The sequence below is a fragment of the Motacilla alba genome, chromosome 6 (genome assembly GCF_015832195.1).
Source record: "Motacilla alba alba isolate MOTALB_02 chromosome 6, Motacilla_alba_V1.0_pri, whole genome shotgun sequence".
Classification (NCBI taxonomy): domain Eukaryota; kingdom Metazoa; phylum Chordata; class Aves; order Passeriformes; family Motacillidae; genus Motacilla; species Motacilla alba.
This window is the reverse complement of record NC_052021.1, coordinates 28538705-28553722: the sequence shown is the minus strand read 5'-3', so window position 1 is coordinate 28553722 and position 15018 is coordinate 28538705. Positions and strand designations below refer to the sequence as shown.

Below are 15018 nucleotides of genomic sequence, written 5' to 3'. Positions count from 1 at the left end.
TATTCACCATGGCATCAGTTCTTGGGAGAAAGAGGCTCCTTACCAACGGGTTTTTCACACACAAGGCCATCTGCCATGGCAGTGCAGGGATTTGCCTTCAGCCCTGCAACCTCTGCTCTCTCCAGGTAGGCACAGAAGCCAGAGTCGTTGGGCTCTCCAGGAAGCCACTGCAGGGTGGTGTTTGTGAAAGGGGACATGTCATCCCAGCCCCAGTAGGAGATGTTGATCTTGCGCAAACCCACCCAGGGGGAAATTTTCTATGGGTGAAAATGAAACAAATGGAACAGAATCATTTAAAATGCTTTTTGTCTTGATAAAAAAATTTAAAAAAAAATAGCTCAACAGCAACAACTTCACACTTTCAAGTTCACCATATTCTTATGTCACTTTATCATCTCATCAACCATTGTCCACACAGTTTTTATCTTAATTGTTCCATCTCACTGAACATCCCCCAAAACCCCAACAAAAACTCCACTCCCTATATGGTTCTCTTCTACTAAAAACCTGGATTCTGTTCAAAGACAATTCTGATTTCTATTATTGGTCATAAGGAAATTGTTTGTTTTTTCCCAGTGGCTACTGTGCAATTACTAATTGCCAGGCCACTATGGATAATGAAATATACAGAAGTTAACAGCAGTTCAAAGAAATCAAATTTCAGGAAAAAGTAGGATGAATATTCCATCCTTTAAAGTCCATAGTCCTGATTCTGATCAACTTTAGGCAATTCAAAGACAGAGATAAAAGTGGCATATTTACATTTCCAATGCTGTTAAATACACATTGAATATACTTTCATTATTGATTTATAAGTTATAAAATATAGTCCAGAAAAAGCCAAAAGCACACATTTTTAAACATATTTAGGATGTATCAGTAAAACAGCATCACAAATTTTACTGATTTTTATTATTTCATCTTCACACACCTAGCAAATGAAAAAGCAGATTTTAAGGAAAAAAGGTATTTGCTTGTTCCAGAGTAAGTCTACATGCATTATTTGTCACCATTGGTATAAAAATCTCAAGATTTTTACCCAAACCAAACACATGTCCACGTGTAATCTCTGTGCAGGCAGTTTTCATTAAGCCCAGTTTAAACACATAGAAGAGAGATATAGAGAGACAACAGGTACGTGATGGCAGGTGGGTGCCAGAACCCCAAACCCAGCTGCCTACCCAGGCAGAGGATACACACTGTCAGCTCCAAAGCAGAGATATTGATCTGATTGTGAATTAGGTTCACAACTGATTTAATTTACAAGGTAAGTAAAGGTAATTTACAAAGTAAGTAAAACACTATAATACATCTAAAGGGAACCTGCCACTGTTAAAGAGCTATGTATTCCACAAGTGAATCAAGAGTTACTGCCATTCTCTATCACTGATCTTTCACCTTTGATCTCACATTTTCTCTGGCCACTCAGATTTAACCCATGGCTGAAAAGAAAATCTTTCAGTACTCTTAATTCTACACACAAACAGAGCATTCCTTCTTTTTTCCCCGTCTTGTTAGAGCAAATTGAAATATGAAAGATTCTTAATTTTGTTTCAAAAATACCAGTGGTAAATACCTTTCAAAAGAATCAGTAGGTAGACAGTTGGTATTCCTGACCTCCCTAATATGTATCCCCTAGGCTCTCTTCTGCTTCTGTACTCTCAGTTAAGATCATGACCAAACAAAAATTGCTTTACTACTAACACTTGGTGACACAACAATTTTAAATATACCAGAAAATGACCAAGAAATGTTCGATTCCATAAGACGTGTTCTGGGAGACTCTTGAACAGCAACAAGAATATTCAGCACATTTACCACTGTCCACTTTGTGTCTTACTTCTGTATTTACTTCCTAACTCCATTGCTACCCCAGGTAACCAACTTTCCAGGTGTCTGTGAGGACTCACATGTACTGGACACCAGACAGAACATGATGCAAGCAGTAAAAGTGGAACTTGGGCATCTGGAAAATGGTAAATAATACATCTGTTGTCTTATTTGTTGTTTAGTTGGCCAGATTCCTGTTTTTCTATGTGGTCCACATGGACCAGAAGACCTTAAATACCTACACATGTATGTACACAGGTACCTGTAGATGCTGAGTGTGCACACCAAGCACATATGAAATAATGTCAAGGGCTTAGGCAGGATAAATTGCTGACAAACCCACACATAAACCAACCCTACATGCCTACTTTGAGATTGAAGGATTCCAGCCAAGAGAATCTTTAACATATTACTGACTGTTTCAATTGCACTGCCAAATAATTTGGCATCAGCATCAGTATATAAAAAAACAGGGATAATATTCCAGCTATGGTGAAAAAGTATGTGAGCCAATAATGAAAACTGACAGTGCAGCAGTGATATTTGGAAATAAATTCTTCATTTCAGTAGGAGACTGTCTTGGAACCCCTTTAATGATGACAAAGTCCCAGGGAGAATCGTGAGAGCCAAAGCAGCCACAGGAGATAAAAGCAGCAGCCCTGAAATAAAAGGCTTCCAGCAAAATGCAACACATATCCCAGTCATAATCATTCTTAATAGCTGGACTATCTGGACAGCTTACAGTCATCACGTCAGGCATCTCAAATTCCATATGTATCATCTCTGGCTCTCTGCTAGGACAAATCATCAAAGTACAGACCCAAATGCTGATGAGCACGTTATCAAATGCACACCATGGAAGCTGTGACCTTGCAGGCCCACTCGGGCCATGCTGTTAGGATGCCAAGCACAGATTATCCAAGTAAGGCCTTCCAAATGTTCCAATGATGTGCTTAACATGCATATTCAATTATGAGGCATCAATTCCATCATGTGGTGGGCCACAGGTGAAGACTGCTGGCAACAGCAGAGAGTGTGTGTGGATATGATCAAAGTTCATCACCAAAAATGATTGCTGCTGCACTGCATGGAAGCCAACAGGAAGAATCAAATCACAACAACAGCATTCAGGAAGTTCCACATGAGATACCTGCAGCTACCAGGGCTCTGTGGCTAACAAACTAATTTCTTTAAAAAAAAAAAGGCCTAAATCTAGTATAAATTACCTCTCAGACTGATGAAAGGTTTAGTTAGAATAGCTGGGAATCTCAAAGTACTTGAAGCAACGAAAGGACTTTTAATGTGTTAGCTGAAAATGCCAATACAGTTTCTTCTTCAGGCTTAAGAAATAATGGGGGTTGAACATCCTTTATTTGAACTCTATGGTTGTTTCATTTAATGCAAATTCAATGTAGAAAACTGATTCCTTTACTTTCAATACCTTGCCAAAGATGCCTCCGAAGAGGATCAGACAGGAAGGAAATGAGACTGCTAGTTCTCAGGAACCAGAATTTGCTGATGCAAGATTCCAGCTCCCAAGCCTCTTGAAAAATGTTCTTTACCAAATCAGATGAGGGAAAACTACAGTGCAAATCAACTCATATATTGGAAGCTCAGGTGATCTTTACTCAACATATAAGTGGGAAGAACGTTACCCCTCAGAGAGTTCTGAAGACCTCTTCTTTTTTTCAATATATCCATATCTCTAAAAACTCCCTTGATTTATCATACACGATTAATTTTAAAACAACATCAATAACAACTCAAAAAGCTCACACAAAAGCATTCTCAGCAAGTTTAAAAATCAGTTTAAAAACAAAAAAAAAAAAAAAAACCCAAAGCAATGCAATACACAGCAGATGCTCAACTCCATCTTGGGAAAAGTTGTAATGAGTCTTACTCATGTTGCAATGGATAACATAATCAAATATATATTAAGAAATTCTAGCTTTATCCCACTACACTACTTAAAATTTGGAATCATCTCTAGAATAAGTCTGTCCTCTCATCCATATCATTCTATCTATTTTTCAGAACCCACCGCCCATCTTAGAAACTTTATACTTGTGCTTGAAATACAGCTAGTAATGGCTTACCTGTTTTCACAGAACCATCTTTTATAACATTGAAAGCAAGTTGCCAGAAAATCTTTTTAAATGAGACATCAAATATTTCAGAATTAATAAATTGTGAGAAAAATTGCTGGGCAAGGCTTTATTTTCATCTGACAGAGGAAGAAAATTGCAATCATACAACACATACCAACGGAACAACATTCTGTAATCTCATCTACAGCTATTAAGCTGAACATAAGGCCAACTTTTGGCCATAACAGCAATCTATAAAAAAACTGTATTTAAAAATATGCTCTTATTTTATCAGACAATTTTAATTTGTTTTCAAATACTAATTATGGAACTATGTTAGAAAGGAAAATTGTGTAACCTTAACTGGAAAGCTGATAGCTCATGTTAAATCCACTGTTTACTCAGAATTTAAATCGGATTAAGTTGCTTTAAGATCTAAAGTGAAAGGGATCATTTCTACTGATGACACAGTTTTTCAGGTACTACTGCTGAATCAGCACTAAACTAATGAGGGCTGAATAATTTGCAGATGAGTGAAGTGAGCAAGACTACCTTTACTGAATAGCCAACTACCACTGAGGCTCAAAAATCTCCCCTGTTTCTTAATTATGCAAATTAATGAGGACATATATATCACCTTCAAAAATTTATCTGCACCTTTATTTAAATTCCTTTTATTTTGGATCTCAAATTGTCCTCAAAGTGTATCATACATTAACGTCTCATTTTCTATTACGTGCAACACAACACCTTATAAACAAAATTCAAGAAACATCTCAGGAATTGTTTGAACTCCTTGATTTGTTGCTCCAGGATGAAACATGCAATCAAACTTAGAAAATACTGTGTCTTCTCAGTGCACATATTTCCACAACATTCCCAATTTGGAGAAATTGCTTGCAGTTAGTTTGACTCTTTTCTGTACCATTCTGAATAAGAAACCTACTTATCGAAAAAGCAGCTCTGTGAAGAGAAACAATGTGTTCTATGCAGGGTTTTCCATTCCTTAACTGCAGCAATTCTGACTATGCCAGACACCAGCACATTGCATGTTTTGTAAATATGCACCCAGTGACTGACAATTTTAAGCAGTGGAAGCAAGGTTTATGAGTTTTAAGTGTCTCTGGATCTATTAGATACGTATGATGCAACCTGGATGCATTAATAGTAGGAGTCATGTGTTAGGTCATGAGAACACCTAATTCCCCTACTCTTTTTAAACTTTTGTGCAGTCCAATTGGTTTACAAAACCCATACAATCTGGCAAGCTGAAAAAATCTAGAACTTCCCCAATTTCCATCTACAGAGATTCAAGCTAGTATTTCAGTGAGACTTTGGTTTCCTCTTGTAATTTCTTCTTTATAGGGGACAATTTTAGGGGGAAATTTGCATTCTCAGGCATCCAAAGTGAGTTGAGCTCCCCTAATCCTGAATGTAGGAAGACAGTTAAATTAGAGGTGAGCTAATGGACAGTCAATGCAACAAGTGTAAAATAGAGACAAAGTGCTAAAATAATTTATTAGACTTCTAAAACCACAATAGGGAAGTGGGACTGGTAGAAACTGTTCTAAAGGGAGTAATTCAGAAACCAAGAGTAGATGTCAACTTCACCACAATCACACACATTATAAAACCACAGAAACATAGAGCCCTCAGAGAATACTTGGAGCTAACAAGGAATAACACTGCTATGCAAAGCTCACTAATTAACTGCAACCTACACTCAAGTGTAATTTATAAAAAAGATGCTTAGCCTTGTGAGCCGTGAGTCAAAGGAAAAGTTGCAGTTTATATAATGAAAGGCTTTGTGTATAACTGGTCTCTTCTTCCTTTGTGCTTACTACACCAAAACTAAATCTTCTCAGAATTGTTTGCATGCTAACAAGAAAATTATTATTTTTAGTTAAATCCCACAGTAGTAAGCAAACTCCCAAGAGAGCTAATTGCACTTTTAAATGAATATGCAACATTTGAATATTAGCAGAAACAATAAATTAACCTCATATTGCTGTTTAATCTATTTTTCAGAGAAATTCAAATATTCCCTTTCATAATATTTTGCTTACTAGGTCAATAAAGGCATGTAAGAAAAAAATATTAAGTGTAATTTTTCTTTAGTGTGGGAATCTGCAGCCTATCCATTGTGTTTACTTTGGCATTCTTTGACAGAATGTAATTTATTTTTCATGAACAATACAAACTTGACTTTAAACTGTGGGTGATAATTTTAAAATACATTTGCAAATTCAACAGTGTTTTGAATTTATACCACACAAATCTTTGTTTTGTCCTTTTCTTTAGTACAAAATGAACCTTCTCCTTATCCTTTAAAAGGAGGCAACCTATTGATTTCCAGTTTAGTATCGGGATTAGGAGCAATTATTTATACACAATGAGGTTTGGGAGGGTATGGAGACAATGGCAGCTCCCTCCCTCTGAATCTTCCCAGCACATCAATGTATTATTCTAAACATGATAAAGAAATAGTCCTAAATTTGTCCCAGAAGAAGGACTTTGTATATTAGGAAACAATCTACAAAATCACATGATGTTTCAATAAGCAATAAAGAATGCTGAAGTCCTTCCAGGCTGCAGATTTACTGATACTATTTGACAGTTTGTAAAATACACAACAGCTACCTAAGTTCCTTTCCTTTTCTCAACATAAGAATACCAAATAACAAGGAGATAAAGTCAGAATCATATTCTTATTTTCAAATGCTGCTCTGACACATCCATTAATCCTGATTTTTTTTTTATTTTCAGGCAAAACTGAAACCCTTTTTTCTTTCCCAGGCTAAAGATTTTAAAGCCTTTAACATTTAACCACCCAAGTCAAACTCTACTGCAGATAATAGAGATTAAAACCACAGTGTTCACCTTACAGCAGCTCTGACTCCATTTGTGAACTCCCCACCAGCACCTGTTACAGAAAAAATCCATCTAAAATGAAATCTCACTCTTTAAATCATTATGATTGCAGTTTGAGAGGGAAAGGCAGGCAAAAGAAGATCAAGAAGTTTCAGAGTGCCTCTGTCACACCTGATAACACATTTAGGATGTATCACACTGAGTAAATGCAGCTGGACAGACAGATATGAATGAAAAAAATCTTTTCTTCTCTAGGTGCCACTGAAAACACCAGGATAATTCATGGCAGAATTTCATTAGAGGTTCTGACAGCTAAATGATTGTTTAATCCAAGATAGATTTTTTAAAGTGTATACATTTGTCTACAATTGCTTAAACTGTATTTGAGGTATCTCAAATTTACATCACCACATTGGCTCAGGATATAAAATTCATTTAAATAAAGATATGCTCAGCAGGATGTCACCTTGCAGAAATTCTAAGCTCTGAAATGTAAGAAAAATCTTGCTTCCAAACACTAAAAAAAGCTATTTCTCATCTACACCTCAAGCCAGTCAGGCAAAATCAGTCATATCTAATAGCCTATCACACTTTATTAGATTTGAAGGCATCCTGTGCAGTATTTTAATAGGAATCAGGGGAAAGGAAAGCAAAATGGAAAAAAAGGTGGTAAAATAAATAACCATAGCAATCATGTTGCCAACATCATTCTGTTGTTGTTTTTGTTTCAATTACATTTTCAACATTAACTCATCAAAGAGTGGACAGACAAAATGCATCTCAAAGCTGCAGTAAATACAATATCAAGGAAGAACTTCTGACACGGAATGATTTCTCTCTTTCATTACCAAAAAAATAGAAAAAAAGTGTAGTTTTAATAAAAAAATACTTGCTCTGTCCAGTTTCTATATTTACTTGTGAAAAAACACAAAAACCTCAAGTACATAACCTATGTTTGAATCTGCATTTTACAGTGGAATGCTCAAAAGGGATAAAAGAATACTTTTGTCCACCATATGTGTCCCTAACCTCTTGCTCTCAGATTCAGTAATAACATAAAGGCAATCCTTAAGTGCTGTTTCCTTTGAATGATCTCAATTCCTCTGCAGCAAAACAACTTCATAAATCACATACTAGTTTGATATAAGCTTTAATTATTATCCACTATTATCTTTCATTTTCCTGTAACTTTAAAATCCTAAACTATTTAAATATGTGAGGATTTTATACGGACAAAGTGCAGCATGTTCTACAAAACTAAATACACACTTCCAAAAAAGTCCCTTGCAAGAACAACTGATTTGCTTGTAAAAATCACACTCATATTCTGCTAAGACATCCCATCTGAGTGTGCACTGCTGGGTTTCATATTTCTGAGCATTCTTACATTTTATATGCTTTAACCAGTGATGTTTAAACACAGTAATACGCATCTGAATATTTAACTGCCAAAAAATTGAACCTGACCACCCAGGGAGAGATGATTTTTCTTCCCTTTTCTTGTTCCACAGTTCACAAAAGTACTATGGATCGTTTTTCTAAGGAATATTCTGGTTGCAGCTCGCTGTATTTGCCAGAGGCATGGAAGAGTTTTCAGCACTCTCTCTCCCCACACCATTATTACAGAAAGCTAATTAGCTCCAGCTAATTCCAGTGCTGCTGTGCAGGGAATTGCTCCATGTTTTACATACTAGTGCAGCTTCTCTGTGACCCTTTGATCCCACAAACCAGTTACAGAGCAAATTGCCTCTTCTAGAGAAGTTACATCTGTACTGGTGCATGGGGTTATGCACCCCTGTTGCTGGACTCTGCCTTTGCCTGTGTTGAATTTCAGGATTAACTCTATCCCAGCTGAAACCAGGACACAAAATCAGTGTCCCAGCCATTCTCTTAAGCAAATACTCTCTGCCAAGTAAATAGTAACTTTTAGCATTTAAATCTGGTAAGGGAAAACCTTGGGAGCTCCTGTGTGATTTGTTTTAAATATGAGATTCCCTTAATACCCTACACATGACTTATACCAGTCTTTAGCACCATTTAGCACATTTGTTTGAAGGCATAAACTTTCCTCTGTTTGGACAAAACCCTAGAAGAGATTTCTCAAAGTCAATTTGTTTCACATGAGCACCAATTACAGTTCCTCAAGTTACCTGAAGAGTATACTTCTGTATTTCATCCAGAACAAATTCCACTTCTTTTGAGGTTGTTAATGAGGCAAGGTTTCCACTCAAATTGTAGCAATACAGTTTGGCATTGTCGTAGCTTTCCCGACTGGAATTTATGTGGAGGCAGGCATCTCCAATGTGATTCCATCTTTCTCCACACAGGTGAGCTGGTGTAAAAAAGCATACAACTAAAGCTGATTCAAAAAAACTTTTAAAAAACCCAAGGGAGTCTGAATTTTATCTTCCTGAGATCATAAATCTAAATGCATCCCACACTCAATTTCCCTTCTCACATCATGTAAATTCTGAAATACCAAGTATCATCGCACAGAATACTATATTATTACAGAAAGAAGCTTCTAAGAACTCTAAAAAATTATATATGCTAAGTTTCAGCATATTTTTATGCCACTATTTCTTCCTTGTATTCAGAATTGAGCATAACTAAATATTAACATTCTGTACATAAATAATAATTTTAACAACTCCTTTTATTTAAGTGTTATGCAAATTTCAAAATCTAATAACTGTCCTAGAATTAAGAAATCACAACTTTACACTATCCTTGTTTTATCATACCTTTGCATTTTGTATTTGCCTAAATACCAATGCAATCCAAATGATAGAAAATTCAGGTAACATCTCAGAGAATATTTCTCTTCAACATTTTACAGCATTACTCAGACTCAGATAACTATTAAAAGATATGTAAGAGCATGTATGTCGCTCTTATTACTCAAGAGCAATTGTTATAGTCAATCTACAAAGATCACATAAATACAGTTTTGAACTGCAGAGGATAAATTAAGTTATTTAATGAATCATCTCTGTAAAAAAAAAGTAATCATTAACTTCATCTGGACATAAAGATCAAATGGAAAAGGTTCTGACATCTAACTCCATATATGTAGTTATGAATACAAAATAAATACTATTTCAGAATGTTAACAGTCACCTTCTGAGAATATTTCCTGTTAGCTTTTTAATATTCACTGCTTTTATAGTAGTACCAACATTAGACAATCAAGAAACTAGATCTTGGGCCCTATCTGCACAGGAAAATTGAAGTATAATTGAATATAACTTTTTAGGTAAAACCCCAGCTAGCAAAAGGAACAATGTCAGTGTCCATGGAGCCGTAAAGGCCCTGGAATGGCCATTCAGCTCTGCACTCAGTGCTGCCCGCAGGCCAGGGCTCTTCTCTGGCCTGTGCAGAGGCACAGTCATTGTGCCTCCACTAATGCCATTATCTGCCCTGACACGATTAAAGGCAGCACTGACACCCCAGTCAGGGCTGAAATCACATCTGGGTTCACCTGCACAGGCGGGCAAGAGGAGCGAGCACAAATAAAACAAACCCATGTGTGCTCATGAACAAACATTTTCTGGCAAGGACAGAGGAGGTTTTCTCAGGTTTGAAACCAGCTGTGAGCAGCAGTGTCCCCTTACCAGGCAGTGCCTGGCACTCCTGCTGCCGCTGGTCCCACTGGCAGTTCAGGTGCAGGGAGCAGCTCTTGCAGCTCGTCAGTTTATTGCAGATCTGCTCATTCCTCACGTGACATTTCGTGTAGTTTTTCACCGACTGTAAAAACAAACAGACAAAGCAGAGTCTCAAGCAGACATCTATTAAAGAAGTCAAAATGGAAATACAGAGCAGGTAGATCCCTCCCAGAAAGTAATGGCCACCTAAAAGCTAGGCTGAATTTAAGCTCCTTATCAAAAATCCTTTCCTAGATGTAGAATGCAACACTGGAGCACAAATCACCTCACTTGTTCTACACAAGATGAGTGTCAAATTGAAGAGGCCAATTCCCTATACAGAGAGTAGGAAGAACTTAAAAAACTAAACTAAATATTTATTTCCTAGATACTTTAGGGTTATACTTTCACTAAATTATTTCATCCTATGCAGGTTAAAGCATGAAAAATAGTCAAACAGAACATAAAAAATGGCACAAGTTGCAAAATAATTACATAAAACTGACTGAAGTTGCAAGAATACGCTCCACACAAAACATAAAACCAGGGATAACTTTATTCCTTTGGTACCTTTGCATAGAAGGAAAGCAGTAAACACTGAAAGAATTATTACCTGGGGGCTTTTTTTGGATTTGGTCAGTGTTTGTTTTTTTTCCTGAAAACTGAGGTCTTCCAAGTTAGACATTTTGAATACAAATCTTTATTCCCTCTGCATAGTACTTTTAATTAAGACATTGTATTGATACCTTATTTAATGAACTGCCCTAAATCCTCAGCCAATTCATCAGCTCACCTATAAGGCTCTCTCTACCAACTTAATTTCAAGGTAATAATTAAAAGTAAGTCCTAATGCAAGACAGCTTTATACTCACAGAACAGTTGAGATTGGAAGGGACCTCTGGGAGTCCCTCTTGTCAAACCCTAACAAGTCTCTCTTAAACAACAAAAGATTAAAATAATACATGGCAGCAATAATGGATTGCACTTGGATAGCAAATGCATGATTTATTGAAAATGTTGGTTACTTTCCTTTCTATTAGTCTCCAGGAGTATGATTAAACAACTTCTAAAAGGACTGCATGAAAATAAGTTACACAGTGGTTGGTACTGGAATATGGCAGTGATAGGGCAGGGGGGAGAAAAGCTGTCTCCTTTAATTTCTGTTTTTTTAAAGTCCTGAAATAATGCATTTGTGAAAAAGAATTCTCAATCTCACACAGAACCAGCTTCATTCCAGCTGAACAACACTGCTGTGGAGGCTTTTTTGGCTTTTTTTTTTTTTTTTTTTTTTTTTTTGCTTTAATGGATCAGATGCCTAACAGTTGTTTTCAGAGATCCTCACTTATTTCTGTTCTATAGGAAAGGCTACTGTGGAGCAAAAAGAACCAGAGAAGCAGGTCTAGGTGCAGGCATCTGCACCACAACACGAAACAGAGCCAAAGGCAATGCCAGCAAGTAACAGACTTGCTCCTATCTAGGCCAAAAATGCACACAACAGTAAAGCACAAAAAAAAAATCTTTGGTACAAACCCACATTTAGTTTCCCTCACTCATGAAACATACTCATAAAACTTCCTGAGAGATGCTTCAAAATGAATTTTAGAGCCCAAGTAACCACCACCTGCTCATTTACAATAGCTCAACTAATACTCACTTTTAACATTTCATTTTGACATACCCGTAAGCATTCAGATTTCTTTTTTAAATTATATACTCTTCAGTGATATTACATACAGATTACAATTTTCCACCTAAGCTGAGATATTTGTTCTATTACTTTCTAATCATGAAGCTTGTTGTGTGCTGGTTATTTAATGTTTAAAATAAAATTCAAAGTACTAGTGACTGTTCTATAATAATATTCTTTGTTGTATTCCCTTATTCCCAGCATTTATTTCCCTTAAATCCAATTTAAACACTGCTTGCCTGAAAATCTCATTAGTTCAATGTAGATGTGAATCCAATAGGTAATTCATATTAACACAATATTAAGGTTATAACTTAAACTACCAAACCCAATGAAATTCAGAAAGATGACAGTCCATCTGTTACAGAACTTCTATATTGCTGTAGGATATTTATAATGTTTACACACCAAAGCATGAGTAAATCATGTTATGTATAAAGCCTCCCTCATGTCTGACTTACTTAGATTTTTTTAAGTACTGATCCTGATATGGTAGGATATGGACAGACTTATGAACTGCAGTGATTTTCTGAATATTTACTGGAGAATGAAAACACTACAGTAGTTTACCTTAGAATTTCAGAAATCACTATTAAATTATGTACCTCTCTCCTCCTCCCGGATTTTTTCAGGTTAACAGTATAACCTTGTCTAGTTTGCCTAGTGTAAATGTAAATTATTAATTTATAGACTCACTATTATTTCCCTGAAGCTACTCCCAAAACTCGCTATTGGGTACTTCTTACTCATAAATTTTCTTTTTTTCCTCCAAGATAAATTTGGTTCTATTCATATTTCCTTCTTCTACTTTATACATTTCCTCTTGACTATTCCTTGAATTCCTCAAAAGTAGGCAGACTGCCATGATTACTATTATTGGTATTAGTGTATCATCCAGGACTCCCATTGTGAAAGAAGGAGCTTCCTGGAAGTGATGCAAACATTACAAAAAAAAAAAAAACCAAAACAGGGATTCTTGTCTTTCAGGCACTATAAAAATATTTAACAATGTAGGACTATAGGTCTCTTTGAAGCCTCATCTAGTATCCCACTTCCTTGGCAAAATGCTCTTTTACCATTCCCTTCATGGATTTGACAATGTTTGTTTTACGTTGTCACACTCAGATAAAGAACTCTTAAATCACACACCAATCTGGGCTGTATTTAGGTAAATGTCATCAGCTGGGGCTTTATTGTATTGCACACATCCCAACATGAACCAACACACAAGAAATTCATGCCCAACTTGTAGGAACATGCTCCCCTTGGAGCTTCTGAAGGCAATGACATTTTCAAAAATGCAATACTGGGTGGAGGCAGAAATAAAATAATTCAGCTAGGCCTCAAAATACTAAGGCTCTCTTTAAGGCTACTTAATCAATTCTTTTTTTTTCTCTTCAGAAATTAAACAAAATTGATAAAGTAAATTGTTTTACTCTGAAATTCAATCTCTCTCTGGTCTTCCTCAGTAAAGATAACTACATTTTATTGCAATCAGTCAGCCCTCTCCAGCAATTTACCATTTTATTTGGTAAAGTACAAGAAGATTTTGCCTTCATGGAGGAGCTTACTCTTCCGTGGTACTACTTCATGAAAAATGACATCTTGTAAAGCAGCAGCAATCTAAAATGAAATTAATCTCTCCCACAAAGTCTTTTCCTTTTTTCTTTTTTTTTCTCCTTTTTTTTGGGTAAAGACTTGTTTCCATCATAAAATGTAATAAATTTTCTGCACAACGTGATCGGCAGCAAGGGAGTATCATTTTCATAGGATGCAAGATAAAGCATTTTATGTGCAGACATAGAGGGTGAATACAGTTTCATAAACATATTAAGCAGATCCAGATCAACCAGGCATTGCAAGCCTCTGCTTGCAATGACATCAGATACGAGTGTGATATACATGATCTAAATGATCTATACCTTGATGATGCATGAGTCTGCACAGGAGAGGAATACAGTGTCCTGCTAATGTGCTGGCTCACATCAGAGGGTGAGCACAGGCAGGTGAATGTGCATCATCAATCCATTAGCACTGCTCATGAAGTCCATCTGTCCAACTAGAGTTACTTCAGGGAAATGTTCATGCCTTCTGATCAGCAGGGTAGCCACGCTCTGCAGTATCTGCTTTGCAGGTATCTGTGACCATGAGGCCAATGCCAAACTGGCTGACAGCACATCTTTAGTAAACTTGCCAATTTCATTGAGGCAACAGCAGCAGATTATAAAACATTACTGTCATTCTCATCTGAAGTTCTATGATCTCAGTCATAAATCAAGGCCTTTGTACAGCTGCAAAGGCTCCTTGTGATGTTCCTAAGTCTACAGCTTGTTATCCCATATTACCATCACAGTGCTGTCACAACATTTTCATTTGTGGGCCTAGTCCAGAAGTGGCAGTCTACTGAAATGGATAATCAGCCTGATCCATTCTGGTTTTCCACATGGTGCCATTCTGTTGATGCTATTTTGGTGGGTTTTATCGAAGCTGCAAATATCTACCTCCATCATCTCACAGCCAATAGACTAATTTTACAACAGCCACCTCCTATTTATGACAGCACCTCTTTCCAGAAATCATTTTGATGAATTTTTGCTACCCCATTCTCCAGTGACTACACTAACAGCCTTTACTATCCACTTCAAACCCTAAATAAAAGACAGGAAATGATACAGAGCAGACTGGAGCATCGTTTTTGCTAATTAAGCTGACAACCCTAGTCATGAAAGGTTGTTAAAGAACACTGAACGAAGAAGTTTGTGCTAAAATACCTAGTGCTCCACATTTATTAGGGATCATTTATTAGGAATGAAGATGGTCTGCTCCTTAGCAACTATTCCTTGTTCAAGGGCTGAAAACCATAGTTAGAAAATTAGCACCTAATGGAGAACAATGTGTC

General features: G+C 36.5%; 1 protein-coding gene across 4 annotated transcripts in view; it reads right to left on the bottom strand.

The window, feature by feature from the left end:
• The window catches only part of ATRNL1 (attractin like 1), a 435696-nt gene that overhangs the window by 331576 nt on the left and 89102 nt on the right, over positions 1–15018 (bottom strand). For all 4 annotated transcript variants that reach the window (XM_038140021.1, XM_038140022.1, XM_038140023.1 and 1 more), the window contains exons 14-16: positions 10403–10535; positions 8939–9120; positions 44–257 (exon numbers count right to left, since the gene is read on the bottom strand). In XM_038140021.1, coding sequence (XP_037995949.1) covers positions 44–257; positions 8939–9120; positions 10403–10535 — 529 coding nt within the window. The remainder of the gene's footprint in view (positions 1–43; positions 258–8938; positions 9121–10402; positions 10536–15018) is intronic.